General features: G+C 34.5%; 1 protein-coding gene across 1 annotated transcript in view; it reads left to right on the top strand.

Annotated features, from left to right (window-relative positions):
• LOC136842439 (renalase-like) overlaps positions 1–12,429 on the top strand; it is a 111,579-nt gene extending 99,150 nt beyond the window's left edge. Inside the window, exons 3-9 of the mRNA XM_067109773.1 lie at positions 5,127–5,247; positions 5,936–6,056; positions 6,883–7,041; positions 8,464–8,615; positions 8,883–9,062; positions 11,347–11,516; positions 12,095–12,429. Coding sequence (XP_066965874.1) covers positions 5,127–5,247; positions 5,936–6,056; positions 6,883–7,041; positions 8,464–8,615; positions 8,883–9,062; positions 11,347–11,516; positions 12,095–12,253 — 1,062 coding nt within the window. The 3' untranslated portion in view covers positions 12,254–12,429. The remainder of the gene's footprint in view (positions 1–5,126; positions 5,248–5,935; positions 6,057–6,882; positions 7,042–8,463; positions 8,616–8,882; positions 9,063–11,346; positions 11,517–12,094) is intronic.
• The last annotated feature ends 6,510 nt before the right edge of the window (positions 12,430–18,939 follow it).

Below are 18,939 nucleotides of genomic sequence, written 5' to 3'. Positions count from 1 at the left end.
ATATGCAACAAGTGTGTACGCGCATTTTAACGCGTGGACTTGTCTAATCATTTCTCGGCATTCAGAACACCCGAGATGTTACGATGCATTCATCTCTCGACATTCTGTGCGTTCTGGTATAATGTCTTCAGAGAAATTGAATGATTTAGAGTCCATTTTTCACAGTCAGACAGGGTATGTTTTTATGGTTTTAAATGCCAGAAGTCAATGGAATCGACTCTAACAGACAAATTAACGCAATCTGTTTCTGAGGACATGGTCAAGACAGAAAATCTACGGGATTTCAATTTACATTTGACTATTTGTAATGAAAATTGTACGGCATAGCTTTTGTCGTGGAACTACTGTTAAGGAAAAGCAAAATAATAATAAATAAATAAATAAATAAAGAAACTTTGATAACATTTTTACTCTAAAGCAATGACCGACCAGCTTTTTGAAAAAAGTTAAGTGTACCTTAGTTTTACCAAACCACTAAGCTGATTAACAGCTCTCCTATTTTTGAGATGATGAAAAATTTTGGACAGAAAAAATAATGGAATACTGGTTTCATAGTTCACAGTTCACACATACACAGTATACTGTATATGAAACGGTATATTAGTACGCTGCGGCTATATACAGTGTATACTTGCAAGTAAGTCTGTTGTCGTTAATTCGACACTTGACAGTAAGTTTTGCTGCAATGAATGCAATACTTAATAACACGTAAACTGAGTTACATCAGTGATTGCGTAAGAAGAGTAGATGTTAGAGCACGCTGAACATTAGATGATACTGATGTGTAAACAGTTGCAGCAAAGTGTAACAAGTAAAGCAACTAGCTGAAAAGATTTGTTACAAAAAAACTGAGGGATTGTGGGGCAGCGTTAACATTGAAAATTACTTTTACAGTGTTCCATGAAATTTAACTCAAGCACATTAAATTTACACGTAGTTTTAGTGATTTACGACAAATTTTTATGATTTTATATTTGCTTACTTTAAAAAGATAGTGTACAAATAAAGACAAATAACTTAACCGTGAAAGACTCGTGAATTTTGTTTCCTGTAAATAATTGTCATAACACTTTACGTAAAGAAATCAACGTTATCTTTTGATAACACCTGTTTGCCAGTGTTCATCTGACTCTCACCTAGTCGTCTGTACTGTAAACTGACACGAATTATTTCCAGTTGTTTTGAGTTTCCCACGGCTATTGAACTACAGCTGTGATTTTACAACAGTGCCCTTCGTGCCTTTTTTTTTATTATATATTTTTAACATGGATTCACAGAAACCGGTGAGTGACGTGATTCGAGAAATTGAGCGAAATTTCTGATACAATGTAAACAATCCATCGTTCAATTTGTCTCGCGAGCATGTTATGTAGCCATTCCTAAGGCACCGTTTCGTTTAGTTAATTTTTCCAGAATAGAGTATTTACTTTCGATTTTCAGGTTTTATCATTATTAAATACGCAGTAGATATATTTAAAAGTTATTTATCATAAAAATGCGAGGTATTAAAATCTTCATTTGCGATTTTATTAAATATTTCCATGTCAATAATCAAGTTTTGTCACAAGGAATGTGACTAATACGTAATGAAGTCTCATGAAAAATCTCTCACTACGGATAACGAGTAATCTCGAAGGTTAAAGTTAGTTTTTAAAACCCTCTTTTTCTTATTTGTGATTGATGACATCATTAAGTTATGTTATTGACCGTTAATTAAACATGCGAATGATATTTTGTAAGTGAACTGGCAAAGGAAATTGATTCAAATCGAGTGGTGTTAATGGTAGCCTCCAGGTAGGCTTAGGCCTGCGTACCCTAAATTATGCAATATATATAAATTAGTTTCTCGCCATATAATTGCTAAGTAAATAGTAATTATATGACAAAACAATTTCTTGTCAGAAGTTTTAGTCATATGATAAATTATAGAACAGTATATGTGACTATTTCTCTTCCGTTTTATGCAATTTGATCATTGCATGTGCAGACGACCCCTATTATTTTTGGTTGGGGGGGTTTAGGTTCCCCTGTTTTTAAATGATAATTAAGAGTCAGCTCACAAAGAAAACCGCATTTATTTGGTTTCTGCAAAGCATAAAATGAGGGAGGGAGGCCTACTCTGGCCAAAAACACTGGCCTAGCCATATTTGAAAGATAGACCGTTGGGAAAATTGGCTCGATGTTTCGTGCGTGTAATTATTAACTTATAGAAGTTATAGCTTAGGTTATAGGCCTAGCCAGAAGCATGAGGTTGTGGCAACCAAATTAGTGTAATTCGTTTTAATTTAACCCAGGCCTAACTCAACCTAGGGTGTGGCATCTTGCTGGGGTAATACTCAAGACTACTGCCGTGACCTGGTTCCTGCCAGTCGGTGACCAGTTATAACTGACCTTTCTTTTTGTTTTTGTTGATGTTTATGTGGTTTGTTTATATTTCTGGTATTAACTGTCTTTTGTTTATGTTGTATGTTGATCCCCATGGGCCAGGTGCTGTGTTTAGCACCTGCCCCATGTTGCACATAAACTGGTAGTTACCGAACCAGAGAGACATGGTAGTAGTCTTCAGTCTTACCCCAAGTAGCATATGAGACAAATCCAGAGCACCATTGGCTAAATCATTGAGCAAAGGGGTAGTATGCAGACGATGGGGTCTCAGCTTACATGAGGGTTCCTAGTAGAGCCGAGGCATATAAGGTTATGTTAGGTAAAAGTAGGTTTACTTAGGTTTAATTTCCTCATAAATGCCTACTGCAGTTAAGGGGTAGCCTAGGCCAGACCATGTGACCCCCCTCTGTCTACATGAGCAAAGTAGCCCTCAGGTAGGCTTCCTGATCTAACCTATCATGGATTGCCGGGTCTTAGCTGGCCAGGGATTGAGGAGCACACTTGCTATACTTCCTCACTCAATATGAACTCAGATGCCATATTTTAATGTAACTTAGCCTAGGGTGCTAGATTCCACCTGGCCATTAACCTAAAATTTATAAGGACAGTCATGTGTGGTATTAAAGTTCACGTTGTATAGTTTGGTCCTTTGGATTTCTTAAGCAAGTTATGGGAACTAACTTGTCAGCATTGCTTTCCATCTTCAGAAAATGCACTTGCAAGGAGCTGTGGTTTAAACAGAAGTTGTAAATTTCTTCAGGTATTTTTGTACAAAAACAGCTGTGGTATACTATGATCACTTGTAGCTTTAGATGTACAGTGTACTGCACTTACAAGGGTCTGCCAGGTTTTACAGTGTTTGAAAGGGCAAGTAGGTTTTGTGAGAGAAAGTTTTGTTGGCACTTTTAATCATTATGAGTTATGGTATGCTAGGCCTAGCCTTTACCGGAAAAATATTTAAGTGAGGTAGGTGTATATATTTTTGTAAAGGGTCTGTGTATAAAATTAAGCCCTAGGTTAGTTTTGAATGAGAGATTTTGGGGGTTTCATTTCAGTGAAGACTGTGCAAGGTTAAGGGGAGGTTATGTAGGAAATGGTAAGGTTAAGCTAGAATGTAGATATAATTTTTAAGTTCCTGCCCTCTCTTTTGAGAATATTTCACCATGAACATGGATGTTATCTATTTCTGTGCTCAAATAGCCCTGTTTCTCATATGTAGTTTTAATTGTCGACATAGCAAAAGACATGAAGCACAGGAAAGTAGTTGGAAATAGGTTTCATGGACCTGGAGAAAATTTGTCATATAGAATTGTTTGTCAGAAATGTTCTGATGAAAAAAAATTGACAATAGCCCTTACGAATGCCATAAATGGATCCTAAATTGACCCTTAAATCAACTTCTTAAGCTAATGTGACCTGACAAGGGTAGTAGCCTACCCCACACGTATAATGATTATTATAAGTGGACCCAGGATTCAGTATATCCTGACGCTGGCTGTTGTGCCTTGCCCAGGGGCCTTGCTGGAATCCTGACCTTGGATGCTGTGGCATGACCAGGGACATGCTGAAATCCCTATTTAAGCAGTCAGGTGTTCTTAGTCGTTACTATCTTGTCACATTTATGTCCCACACCACTCACTCTTGTTGATCACTGTAGCTTGCTCATCTAAAGGTTATAGTCTGCATTGTATTTGCAGAAAGTAACCTAAACCTGGAGTTGCCTTAGCTAGCGATAGGCAAAGGTAAATGATCAACGTAGACCTAGTCCCAGTTGTAAGAGAGTGTTAACTCATGTTTTGTGGTCATTTGTAAAGAGTAGCATAAAACCATTGGTTATCAGTGAAAGAAAACTACTGTATTTTAGGTAGGTAGGCATAGCCTGAAAGTGGTATGTATCATAGCTTAACCTAACTTTGGGGAACTTAGATTAGGTTGTGCAGTATGCTAAGGTCTTAAATTAGTTTCATGGTAGTGTGCAGGTAGAAGCACTTGTGTCTCGCAAATTGCTTAATGGAGCTAATGTAGCTTCAAGTCTTTTCGTCCAGCTCTCTAGGAATTGCTTGTTGTTCAGCAAAATAATTTCAGTCTTTGGGATGAAAGGTGTACCAGGTTACATTTTTATTTTATATTTTAAGCTAGATTATTACAGTAGTTACTTGTTATTTAAAAGAACACTGTTTTTCCTTCAGTTCTTTGTTGTTCTGACCTTGTTTGCTGATAGGGAAAGTTCTGTTTTTTTCCATAATCTGCAATTATGGGTGACCTTCATTGGGAATTAGGAGTGTTTGGACTGAGAAAGCAAGAAGAGTCTGGTAGGCTGTTAATTTTCATAAGGTAATTGCTTGTCATTTTACCCGCTTGGATCCAGTGTGTGGTTTCGTCTCTACAATGAAGTAATAGGTAGAGGATGTGTTTTTTCATGGCATCAGGACACTTAATAAGATTCTCACTTTTATATTTTATTTCATTTATGTAAAATAAGTATATAATTTACTCTTGTCTTGAGGGTTAACTATATTACTTTGTTTACAGTAACCATTAATGTAACTTTAATATGGTACTGATTGTTATGTAAGTAGATTCGAAATTCATAAATTTGCTTTGTGTTATACATTTTTTCTATTTTATGATACTGTATAGAGTATATTTGTCCTGTTATAGCCATCAAATCATAATAATCTGTTATCAGCAATGCTATATTTGTGTTGGATTTTAAATCAAGAAATTTCCACTTTGTCCAGATAATGATGACTCGTGTTCTCCTGGTTGGTGGTGGACTGACTAGTGCAGTGACAGGGACATTACTTCGCAGAGAATTACCGCATGTCGAACTCATCTTGTGGGATAAAGCGCGAGGAGCAGGTAAAGTTTCAGCTTGATGTAGATAATTTTGGATAGAGGCCATATATTCTGGTTAGATGTAATTCTTTTCTTTTGAAATCAGATCATTATGATCTGTACTGTTTTCATAAATGGAAGTGTTGATTTGTTTTAGTACTTGAACATAGGAGTGATTTTAATTCACAGTACATTTTATTACTTAATCATTTTGATTCTGAATACAGTTAGTTTACAAGTACTGCAGTCTCAGTATTTTGCATATTTATTATATAGAATTTGGAACTAAAGCTCATAAGTACTTATTTACACATTTGTATTGTACTCGTAAGTAGTACTGTATGATAATGTATTATTGTACATTGTGCTTTTCATACCAGTGATTAGGGACTATAACGATGTTAACAATCCTGTTTTGGAATACTGTAATGCAATCTTACCTTACAGTGATGAATTTTGAGCAACAGATACTCTGTGGTGTAACTTGTAAGATTTTCGTGTTTTGTTTGGGTAAAATAGGATATACAGTACAGTACTGGACTGCATATTTTATCAGTTGTGCATTGGTAAGGTACATTAATTTCATACTAAGTTTTGGCAGAGTGGATAGTTTACATTTTCTATTAAATATTTTGGAGTTGTGTTCATAAAGTAATAATCCAAAAGATTAATTAGTTCTTTACTCCATTTTATGGTACATATCCTTGTTCAGGAGGACGTATGGCAACTAGTCGCAATCCACAGGATGGTAAAACTTCTGTTGATTTAGGTGCCCAGTACATCTCAGCAACCCCAGAATACTCACAGTTGCATAGTGTAGTGTATATCAAGCAGTGTATTCTCATTTCTTTTCTATTGATGTCCATGTTCAAATAAACTTCTGTAATTTAACATAGATCTAAATGGCAAGCACAGTCTAATTTTGCATCAACCTAAATGGGAAGCACAGTTACAAGATGTCCAAGAGTAATAATGTTACTCAACTGACGATGCTTTCAGCAGGTTTTTAAACCGCATTTTTCAGTTTAGCAGCATTTGAAAATCCGAGTGAAGGGTTGTCATTCTCACTTTCTTGAACTTGAAGTTCTTTGCCCCTGCAGAATGATTTAGGGTTTGCAATTACTCATTAATTGGGTTGAAAACATTTAAGGCAATATAGTATTCACTCTGAAGTGGGCCTCACACTATCACATGTTCTCATTAATGGTAGTGTCTTCATTCTGTAAAGTAATATAACACATATGACCCCAGGCATACTACATGTAAAAGTAGAGTTATTGTGATTAACTTCCAAAATATTCAAAGGCTTTTTGTAATTCCTACGGTAGGAAAGTGACTTTAACCTAATTTTGAAACTTGGACTCCCCGTGGTGTTCATCCTTTCATGTTACATGTTGCCTTTACTCCAGTTTTATGATTTTGGCTGTCTACTCCTTTTGTCATAGTAGGTTGCACAGGGGTATTGGAATTTTTGTTGAGATTTTATTCTTTTCAAAAAGTTTGTAACATACCAGCAATACCAGGTATGCTTAAAATAATAATACAGTAATCTAAAATTGAAATATGGTCATGTCAATTGTTACTCAAGAATTGTTTAATTCATTTGTCAGGCAAAACTATTTAGTGATAATAATTTTCCTTTTGCCTTGCTTTTTACAGGTATTATGAAGAACTTCTAGGCGCTGGTATTTTGGCTCCTTTAACGTCTCATATTGAAGGCATGAAAAAAAGCGGGGAAGACACAAATCACTACGTGACACCTCAGGGAGTCTCGTCTGTTGTTAAGCATTTTATGAATTCTGCTAATTTGGATGTCAGGTGAGTAGCTTTTGATTCTGATGCAGTTTTGATAGTACTGGGGAGATCTGTTTTGTTTCGTTACACATTCAGTTATTAGCAATAGACTATTTGTATTACTTTTGTAGTAAGTAAAATTAGTTTAGTTTGGAGAAAAATATTACCTCTGGCAGTGTTGGTGAACTGTAGAGAATAGAAGAATTTCTTTTAAAATTTCAAGTTCTGTGTCACCATTAGTTAGTAGTTAACATCATTTCTATGTGTTGCCAGAAGTTTAGAGAATGTGAGTTTATTTTTTGAAACAAAGAATATATTTTTTCTTTAGTTTATTTACCTGTGTTTTGAGAAAGATGTTTGGTGGAAGATTGACAGATTCTGGAAGAAGTTACTTGATTACCATACTTGTGTATATTGCAAGATAATTTTTATGAGATTACATTTCTTGCTTTAGAGTGGATTATATATCTTTTATCCTTTTAGTCCTTTTCGTATGATAGATCCGTAATTCATATTTTTAAGTGGAAGTTTTTATTTGCCATAATTTTGGTTTGAAAAGATAACTAATTTTGTGACTTTTTAAATACTGTACAGTATTTTTAGTAAGAAATCATTGCCTTGCAGTCTGTACTTCAGTGGTACAGTAATCTTTGTAATAGAACTCCAGAAATTTTGATGATAGCACAGGTGTTCATGCTACAAAACTAGTTGTATGTATTGTGCATCCTTTAATATCTATTTTATTGTTATTCGTTGTGGATCAGTTGTTTCATTATGATATAAATTAAACATTTTTTCACTAAAATATCTATTAACTACTTTGACAAGTAGGAAATATGTATGAAGAGCTGCATGCTTTGTACCAAACCTACCTACCAGTTTTGAACACCAACATGTGTTGGTGACATGGTTACTTTTTTGTGTTGAATAAGCTTTGTTATCCTTTAATGCAAGATGTAGGCATGAAAGTCACCTACATGGTAAAAGGTTAGTTTGTATGTCATAATTAAGAGTTTATTTTTCCTCTTGTTAGGTTGTTTAGTTTTGTGTGAGAGAAAACTATTGTGCCGGCTTTGTCTGTCCATCCGCACTTCTTCTGTCTGAACTTTTTCTGTCCACCCTCAGATCTTAATAACTACTGAGGCTAGAGTGCTGCAAATTGGTATGTTGATCATCCACCCTATAATCATCAAACATAGAAAATTGAAGCCCTCTAGCCTCAGTAGTTTTTATTTTATTTAAGGTTAAAGTTAGCCAAAATCATGCATCTGGCACCACTACAGTATAGGTGCCAACGAGACAGGTCACCATCAGACCAAGGTTGAAAGTTTCATGGGCCGTGGCTGTACAGAAAGCTCCATTATGCCAAAGAAACTTTAGCACATTTTTTACATACTTGTTTAGTGTTATTTTCAGTAGTTTAAAAGATGTTTTTATCATTTACAGATTTGGTCACCATGTGAATCGTATAGACCTCAGTGGGAACAAATGGAATGTAGAAACAAAAGAAGGTGCAGCTGATACATTTGATGCAGTGGTTTTAACAATGCCAGTTCCTCAGTTATTTGGCCTGGCGGGCACAGTGAAGGAAACATTAGGTAGCTTGTTTTGATTTCCAGTATTGATCCTGAGAGTTTCTCATTGACAGAATGAAAGGACTGTGATAGTCATAACTTGCCCCTTGTGAAACACCTTGGTTGTTATACATTTAGTTCTAAATGGGTCATTCCTACATTAGAAAGCAGATATGGCTGTTATTAAACAATTGTTTGTACTGTATTGGTTGAATCTTAGAATACAGTAACTGGAAAATTTTAGCTTTTTTTTGTGATCTTTTTTGTGCTTAGTTAATATTTATATTTCAGAAAATGATGAGAAGCTGAGATCATCCTTGCTGTCCGTAGACTACAGCTCTCGGTATGCGTTAGGCTTATTTTATGGTGAAGGTGCTGATATCAAACTGAGAAATGGAGGCTCAGCTGAGTACGTCACTAATGACTCTGTCATTCGTTTTGTTGCCATTGATAACAAGAAGCGAGGACTTGGTAAGTGAATAGGTTTTTAGGGATTATTGGCCTGTTTACCAGATAGAATGGGTAATTTTTTACAATTTGATGGAGGCGTATACAGTAAATTTTTTAATTTATGATTTCTTTATTTATATTTATATTTAACATTTATTGTTTAGGGGAGTGTAAGTCATATGTTGTTTTGTTTTTTGTTGTCACAGGATTGTCACTTTTCCATCCAACATTCATCAGTAAGATCATAACACTGAACTTTTTTATTACTAAAGTTAATGTAGTTTATGAGGTATTGTATATATGAATTCAGTGGTTTATGAAGAGTTACAGAGAGTCGATTTCATTCAAGGCATGTAAATTATAGGGGCTCATAAACCAGCATGGTTTACTGATCAGTGAGTTTTATACCTTTCACCTTAATTGCCATGTAGTAATGTATTTCTGCCATGTTTTTTTCTTTTGAAAAACAAATTTGATTGATGTTTTGAAACCAGCAGGCATAGATATGAAAATGTTTGTGAGAACAGCATGCCATAAACTTACTTTCACTCATAAATAGTTATATATTCCATTATGTTTTTATAAATTCTTCATGATTAGGAAAAGTATGTAGTTCATTATTGGATATGAAAAATTATTGGTAAAGTTCTTTTAAAAAGGAAAGAAAAATCAAGAGGAGGCATTGTGTCATATAATATTGCAAAGGAAGAAAATGCATTATTAGAATGAACTTACCTCTTTATTGCAAATGCCTAAGTTCTTGCACCAGCAGAAAGATCAAAACAGGAAATCTTGGCTGATCGGTCATGTCCGTCTATCCACCTGTCCTCCACCAGGCGGCTCAGGGTTTAAGTGTCCATTCAGCTCTCATTCAGTCCCTATCAATTGTCCTGTGAAGATTGATTTCCTGTGTGAAGTTTTGGCTGCATTTTTTCCAGTTGTTTATGGTATTGTCCCTTGATTTTGATTTCCTGTATTTAGTATGTCTTCAGTTTCTCATCTTAAGCTGTACTGTTCCTTTTTACCTGTATTAAAAGGAAAACCTCTTGATAACTGTGGAGGTATCATGAGGTAAAACCTGATGATATCTTCACAGACTCTTTACAGTGCATCAGAACAAGAGGCATTATTTTAGAGCCGTCAGTTATGAAGAAGGAAAGCTTTTAAAGTGAGATGAGTAGAATAACACTGCATAACCTACATGCAACTGTGTGAGAGTCACATCAGATGAGAATCGGTTATAAACTAGCATAGATCTTTGTGTTAAATACATGTTAGGAAAGGAAAGAAGAAGCAAGAAAGTACCCCATTAATAAAGAACATTATATCCAGCAAGTATTATGTACTGGAGAATGATTGAAGCGGTCCAGGAAACCCTGAAATACCTAGTCTTAAGACCAGGTAGAAGGGGGGGGGGGGACTTTTCTGAGGGACAATTTACACTCATGATTTTGTCACTTAGTCTTTCCCACCATTGGGCCAAACATTTTTAACATTTATTATATTTTGTCAGTCATGTTTTTATATATAGGTAAGAGGGGGAGTATAACAACAATGGTGGGCTACAGTCATTTGATGACAATGCCCACTCTTGATACCTGAAAGGTTTGTATCTGGAGTGCTGAATCAAAAGATGTGGTCTGTCCAACCTAAAGATTTAGTAAATAAATAAAATAAATGAATGATTATATGTTCAAATTGACATACTCTATAAATATAGGTTAAATTGTACATGATTTAATGTTCGAATTGAGAGGAAAATGTTTGAAATCCTGGATGAATTACTCCTACAGGCTAGTATCAAAATATCCAGGGTTAGTATCCTGTTTGAAATCATAAGCAAAAAAGAATCATGCATGAATACTTTGTCATTTCAAAATTCAGTGTGTCATTACAGAGAAGAATGTATATTGTTCTGCTGTTCATTCATATGTTAGCAGTGATCAAAAGCTTATAAAGTGGTTGGTTTCATATTATAGCCTGTCATCTAAGTACCTTTATTATCAAGAAAATACCTGCACTTTTAATATAAATTAATGAATTTCATTACAAAAAATTAATTTCTTATTTACATTAATGCTATGGTTGGGGAAGGAGACCTAAGAGAGGTTAATATACTGTAATATGGCACAGAATTCCTGTTATACATTACTTGACTGATGTATAGGTTACTGATAGATAATTGTGGATTAACATGATGAATAATGTTTTGACCTGTATGGTTTCTAATGTCCTAAATTTGATTACCTCCAATTTCTTCTTGACTTATATTAACAATTTCATTAGTGTACTTTTCCTCTTCCAGACAATGGCGCTCCATCAGTTGTTGTTCACACTTCAGTTCCATTTGGTAAGGCATATGTGGAGGAGACACCAGACAACGTAAAACCATTAATTATGAAGAAAGTTCAAGAGTTATTCCCCGAGTGGCCAGAACCAACTTATGTAAAGTGCCAAAAATGGAGATTCTCACAGGTGTGTATGATTTTTTAACATTATTTTTGTCCACTTGTGAAGCTGAGACCATCAGATTTAAATTTGTAAGCATTGGTTAGTGACCTGCCTGTTGGTATGTTGAACAATTTGCCTGTTCTTTGGTTATCTACAGGAAGGGACATGAGCTTTGGTAAGCAGGAGCCCTTCTTATTATTGCGGGTTGTAGCAGCGCCAGTATTACTGTATTTGTCGTGTAACTGGTGCTTTTACTGATTGTAGTTTTTCTTTGACTTTGTATAAGACGAAGTGTCAGACTGTACTTTGTCCCCGCCTGTGAGCTTGCCGTTGAAGAAATTATGGCTGAGTGACTTTCTCATTCTAGTTCCTTGCCTTTGACCCATGATGCCTTACTTGAATGATCACAGAAAGTTTGAACAACTGAATATACTGATGATGAAATACAGCATTGAAGTTTATTTCAGAAGATCTGGTATCATCGATAAAAACTTGCACCAATTTAGGTGTGATTCCAATAGTAAATTATTTGTTAGAGAATGTTAAAGATAGTGATAGTCCTTCCACAGTAAATGCATGGCACTTTTTTTTATCTGTTTCAGGTAACGTCTGCTTATCCTGGGCTGCCTGGCTGTGTATCTTTAGCGGATGGTTTAGTTATTGGAGGTGATGGGTTTACCCATTCCAACATGGATGGTTGTATAGAGTCAGCTAAGTCTATAGTAGATGTCGTAGTTCAGTATCTTAAAAAGGGGTCTTAGTGTTTCTTAATATTTTAATAGTATAGTATATTCACACACCCCAAAAAGTCTGTTATATAATGAAGTATCAATTGTGAATGCCTTCTTACACAATATAATGTAGTGTATCTACCTTTCTTAGATCTAGAATGTTCATAAGTTTTTGTTGCAATGTTTATATTAAAATTCAAAGATTCTGTCTGTATTATTTTTGTGTACCTTTAAGGGCAAAAATTGAGCCAGATTGTACTGTTAGCTGAACCTTTTAATTACTTTTTAGGCATTTTTATTTATTTTTTATTAAGTTTTTAATTTTATTTATTTAGTTTTATTTATTTTCATTTTTTTACTAGTTTGTTTCAACAAAGGAATGGTAAAGAAAATGGGAATGAGAAAAGATTTAGGGACAAGAGTGTATCTTTCAGATCTAGTAATATAAGTATATCCTTAAGGCACTGAGATAGCATCAAATTATTTTGCTCTCAGATGAGATTCGCCAAGTGTTGCCACTTTAAAAGTCCACAAAAGAAGAAGAAGAAAAAAAAAGAATGGAGCTAGATATAAATCTTGCTCTGTCTCAAAACTTCAGCTCATCACGGGCCGGTAGCTCAACCCTCCTGTATATTTCATGAAATTCCATCTGCAACTTTTGGTATATTTTGTGGCTGGATGGAAAAGCATAAACAGTTATTCATGGTTGATTACATAACTTCCTCCTTAAGTCATTAGCAGAGTTAGTTAAATTGTACAGTATATATAAGGCTGCATTGTGAAGATTATACAATATTATGAATGAAAGAATTTGTGGAATCACATGTCCAAACCATCTCAAATATTGAGATGGTGTGGACATGTGATGTGAACAGATGAGGAAGAGTCAGGCCTAAAAGCAGCACATAAGGAAGGCCCGGGAAATCATGGAAAAAGAGAATAGATGAAGACTCAGACATGATGGGAGGTCAGACAGAAATTGCACAGGATAATAGAGAAAATTTATTTAACATCTAACTCTGTAAATGGAACAGCTAACATGAAATTGCTTATGATGATGGCAGCGATGTGGGAGGGATGTAATTGCCATGTACAGTATTCAAAATCTTGAATTATGGTGGCAAATTATTTCTGTTGAAGTTTATTGAAGTTTACTGCCTTTTACATTATTATTGGTTAGTTAGTTTAACCATACTAACATGTAACATGATTGCAAACGGTAGGAAATTATTTTGTTTATGTATATTGTTTTTCCTATTAACACATGAATAGTTTTTGTAACATAAATCTAGTTTTTCGTGTAATACACCTATCATATGAATGCCCATGTTGAGGAGCATGGTATAATTCATTGGATTTTTTTGTGAATGAAGTATTTTTTATCATAACATTGTCATGTTACATGAGAAGGTATAGGACCATGCAGATATTTTTCTTCAAAAACAGTTGAAATATTCATGGTTTGTATGTTTATATACATTATTGATATCTGCATTTGTTATATAATTATTTTCTTAAATTCTAGTGAATGTATTGTTGCCTAATTCTAAAGCATTCCAAAGTATATAAGATTCGGAATTCATTCAAGGCCATAGCTTAATGTACATTGGGATTTTTTTAATCCTCTGGTTTTCTCTATTTTAGCTTTTGTTTTTAAGCAGTTATTGGTATGCAAAGACAGCTGTCTCAAGTGCCTTTGCGCCTTTTACAGTGATCTGTAGAAGGTATTGAGAGTTCTTTGCAGTGTCCTTTCAGTGCAATACTGAATTGGTTTCTACCTTTGACTTTACTTTTCATCCTAATATTCTCTTCTTATTCAGGAATAAATCTTTCAGGTGGGTTATATGAGAGTTTATTGATAACACAGATCTTTTTAAAGTACTTTACAATAGTGATAAAGGTAATGTAATTCTCTTTTTTTTTTACACCCCTCCCAAAAACTCTATTTGGGTTCTTCAGAAACCAGTTATGGTATTTCTTTGAAAGTGTACAGAGTGGCCATAGGTATGCCAAACAGCACAAATCATGCGTAGCCAATGCAAGTAAGTAAAAGTCACTGCAAAAAGCATAAGAATGAACATTTAGAAGAGTATAATCTCAACAACAAGTAGCTGAGCTAAATCGTATACTGTACTCTACTGTATTACAGGTTTGCTCAAACCTTTATAAGATGTAATGATGCAGTTTGATCGTATGGAATGTGAAATTTGAGAAGGACTTTTCAGATGACCAAAAGATACTGTGGTATAAGAAGCTATGAATATGGCCAAATTATTTTACTTCTTTTCTTTAACAATGTTGGCAAATATAAGTTTAGGATTTTCATAGGTACTGTAGTATTACTAGTAATGTCTTTTGTTTTTCATGATTTTATGAATATAATTGTAATCCAGTAGTATCACTGGATTCTTCCTTGATTCACAAAGTCTGATTTCCCGTATTCCTTAGATTATTTGGAAGTTGTAATTTATTGAATAAGATCTAGTCAGTTGCACTGAACAGACCCTTTGGGATAGCCATATGAGAGTTAATGTTAAATTAGCAGTCTGGTTAACTCATTTAATAATAAAAGAAACATATACAGTCATCCCTATTTATGACACAGTTGAATTGTGGAACATTATTGTAGAGTAGTTTCATAGCAGTAAATTTAATTTTTCTTAGCTAGAATATTTTCAAATTACGTGTTTATGCACCATTAACGAACTTAGTATAGGGAGATACCCTGTTAATACAACAAATACATTACTGTATAAAGGTAAAGTACCAGCAGAGCACAAGTGCCAGCACGTCACACAGCCATAACACCTGCGTATTCGTGATTACAGTAATGTACAACTATTTCGTCATTATCATAACCATCATCATTTGTTCTTTGCTAAGTCCATGGTACTTTCAACTTCCGCATGAAGGTTTAGCATCCACATTATTGAAGTGAATGTATTGCTTGTCAGGAGAGGCATTATATCCTGAATACTGTTTTAGTTCTGTGAGTTTGCAAGTTTTTTCTCCCCTGGGCACCTCTCCTGAGTAACTAGCAAATGATTAGGTGAGTAAATGAATCCTTTCATGGTTTTGAATCACAGACCAAAGCAGTAAGATATTAACACTATCCCTCTAAGGTATTTCCCACCGTCATGCAGTGATTCACTGAAAGTGTGACAATTGCCAACAATTTATTTGTGTCTTGTACAAGCAAGTTACCCATGAACATATTCACCAGTGGCCAATAAATTAATATGATTTATGTTTGCAAATGGTTGTAAAATAAACACAGTATTTGTTACCAACCAGATTCATCTAAAACAGTTAAGAAAATATTGCCCCTTTTGTCAGAATGGAAAGTCTCATGAACTTCAAACCTGATGTACACATCATTTTATTCTTTAGATAGATGCTTGTTAGAAAAATCTCATTGTACATTATTTTGTAAAAGTTTTTCATTGCTTTCATATTTTCTAAAAATTTTGTTGTATTAACTTCACAAAAATTTATCTGGTCATAGAATATGCTGTTGAAAATGATTCAAGATCAGTGTTTTCTTATTTTTATCTGCTTTTGAGATATTTTCATGCTCAAATTTTTCCAAAACTTATTTCTACTGTAGGGTGTCCTTTAAGAAAGATATCTAATCTGTTTTCGTCAGGATCAAAAAAGTGAATAATTTTTCTATTTTTCCATCACAGAAATGAGCAAGTAATATGTTTTAAAGGGAAATTTTTTTCCCTGTGAACAATTGCATTTCCTAATACTTTAGCTCAATAAAAGTGTTTTCATTTCAACACCTGTATCCCCTTGCTTTGAATTAGACCCATTACCTTTTTAATTATTCATATTTATTGTCTACTTCTCTCACCTTTCTCTAGCTATTATTGTTTTGATATGAAAAAATGAATTCTCTTTAGTTCCCATTCACTTGGTGATTGTTTAGTACTAATTATGATGTCAATGAAACTGCTGTACATTAAACACTTGTACACACGCCCTGTTTATTAATGTGGACAGTGAACAAAAATTCTGTTGATTCATGATGAAACCGGAAAGTACAGCATGGTACAGTCTGATTACATCAATAATAATGCTAAGTGAATATCAGAAGGTATTTTTTTTTAATTTGCACCTAAATATAAGCCAGATTTTTTATGCTTTATTGATGAAAATGAGTGAAGGATGTGAGTGCAATCCACGTACGTACGGTGTTGTAAACTGTGGAAATCATAGATCCTTATAGCTATTGTTAATCAGAACGTGTATACATAAGTTATGCGACAGCTTAGGCTACACACGTTCCCCTAGATCTGACAGTTGTGAGAGCACCGTAATATTTGGTGTATTATTGGATACACTGACCGGCATGACAAGAATGGACATTTCTCTGGCAGATTATAAGTGGGCTGAGTGGAATAACAGGGAAAGGTAAAACTGGGAGAAATAATTACAGACTAGAATAATCACATTGTTTCGGAACAGGAAGTAATTATGACTTGCTCTCTCTCTCTCTCTCTCTCTCTCTCTCTCTCATAGGCCTTCTATTCTGTGAAATGTTGCTTTGCAAGTAAATGTGATTAAAGGATAATTCAGGCATATATACTACATTGAATATTTTATATAAACATGATTTACATACGTATATATTTAAATATTATATATATATATATATATATATATATATATATATATATATATATATATATATATATAGCAAATATTTCTTTCTGAAGTAGCAGTTACCTTTATCCGTACGGGAGTCATGACGGTAGTGTTCATTTTATGCAGGTGATACCGCCCTCCGTGCTATTACTGCTATCTCAAAGAGCCGTTGTGGCACGTGTACAGTACTGTAGGCTAGGTAGCCGTAGCTAGGAGCATTAATCATACGGATAAATCACATAATGTGTAAAAACAATCACTTTCTAATCTCTTGTTTCTCTCTATCCTTCGATTATTTAATGGAGACAGATTAATTTTGTGGGTTGGTGGTGAGACAATTTGTTTCGAGTGTGTTGTATGGGCGTTTCTTTGGCGATTGTTGCTCTCTTAGTGATGAGGTAGATGATTGTGTTTTATTTTGTCATCACACTAGTAAAAACTTTATCTTTCCTGTCAACAATAATAGGTTGTATAGGCCTAATGATTGTGTTAGTGCTCGGACCCAGCTAGGCCTAATAGTTTCAATGTAGCTATTCATCTCATTTTAGTGATAGGTTGGTTTAAAACAAGCTTTGTTGATGTTTATTAAAGATATGGAAAGCAGAGCTATAGAGACCTTTGAGGCAAAAACCCCATTATGTCATGGTAATATTTATAATTTAGTAATCAAAGGTTTTTGTAGCGTGAAAGTGGAAAGGTTCAGTTGAACAAAACGTTTGCACAACGTAAAATCAAACAAAACCATGGCACGTAAGAGGTGTATTTTTAAAAAAATATTGAAAATATCTGTCTTAGTTTTATATGTGAAAGAATTGAATTCCCCATAGATGGAAAACTTATTTGTAAAGTACAAACTGGCAGTCTGTATTCGGTAAACATAATTCAAGGTTTATAAATTAGTGTTTGTCCATGGGTTTATATTCTCGTGTGTGCACAGAACCTTAGTTGAGTTCCAATCGCCATGGATCATGCTAAGAATAATATTGAAATGCGATACGTCGCCAGCTCATTTCATCAGTTTACTTCTATAACATTCTTCATGATTTCAGCTTCAAGGTTTTTCGTAATTTGGAGTCATTATTAGGTTAGGTTAAAGGAAAACAAAGATTATTATGTTCATCATCACGTGAATTCGGTCTCAAAGAATCAAGTGGTTTTCTTGTGGTTCGTTGGTGTTGCTGACGGCCATAAGTAACACTAACGTGGTAGCATCAGTAATACATTTGTAACCAAATGGTTTCATTTTCGTTTCGTCAGTTTTATCGAAGTGTCATAACGCGTCTAACTTTCAGACAAAAAAGAAAACAAAATTCAATGCTTAGTCATCATGAAGTTCTTCGTGCAAGCAAAGTTTGAAAATCGTGGGCCATTTTTAAGGTAAAAAATGAATCGTTTGAGAGATTTTTTTTACCTCACTGATAGCCTATAAGGCCAGGCGTAATGACTCAATGGCAGTTGTTCATGTTTTCATTGCAACAAAAACCAAATTACTGTCGTATGGGTAACTGTAAGCCCGTGCGTCGTGTATTCAAATCGCTAAAAATGGCGGAAGAAGGTTTAACCGAGAACGGAAATCAAATTTACAAGTCTGCTGCCAAGTTACCCAAAACGACCATAACGTGAGTATAGATAATGTCAGTTAGGTCTAGTATATATTATTTTTGAGTGTGACATGCTCACACCTACGCAGGATATATGTATGCTCATGTGTAGCTAGGTTATTAACATCTTATCCGGAAGAAAGGTGAAAGGAGGAGGCTAGGTTACTTATCGTCGTCAAAGAACATTTTTATGGCATATTTATGGGGGTGTTTTTCTACATTTTGCTTGCTTTCAAACTTTGGATTGTGGTCCAGTCGATTCTGTATAAATCGGCACATACAGTTCATCAAAAGCAAAACAAATGGGCATTTTTGTTTTATATACCAAGCAGTTTAGTATAGAAAGATTGTTTTCACGAAGTAAAACACCTCTGGTATTATTTCATTTTAAACTTTTATTTGATATTTGGAGTTTTTATGCTGTGAGCTACAGTCTCCTCAACATGATTAGCAAGAAACTCGTGC

Source organism: Macrobrachium rosenbergii, chromosome 10 (assembly GCF_040412425.1).
Source record: "Macrobrachium rosenbergii isolate ZJJX-2024 chromosome 10, ASM4041242v1, whole genome shotgun sequence".
NCBI classification, from domain to species: domain Eukaryota; kingdom Metazoa; phylum Arthropoda; class Malacostraca; order Decapoda; family Palaemonidae; genus Macrobrachium; species Macrobrachium rosenbergii.
This window is presented reverse-complemented; position numbering and strand designations above follow the sequence as displayed.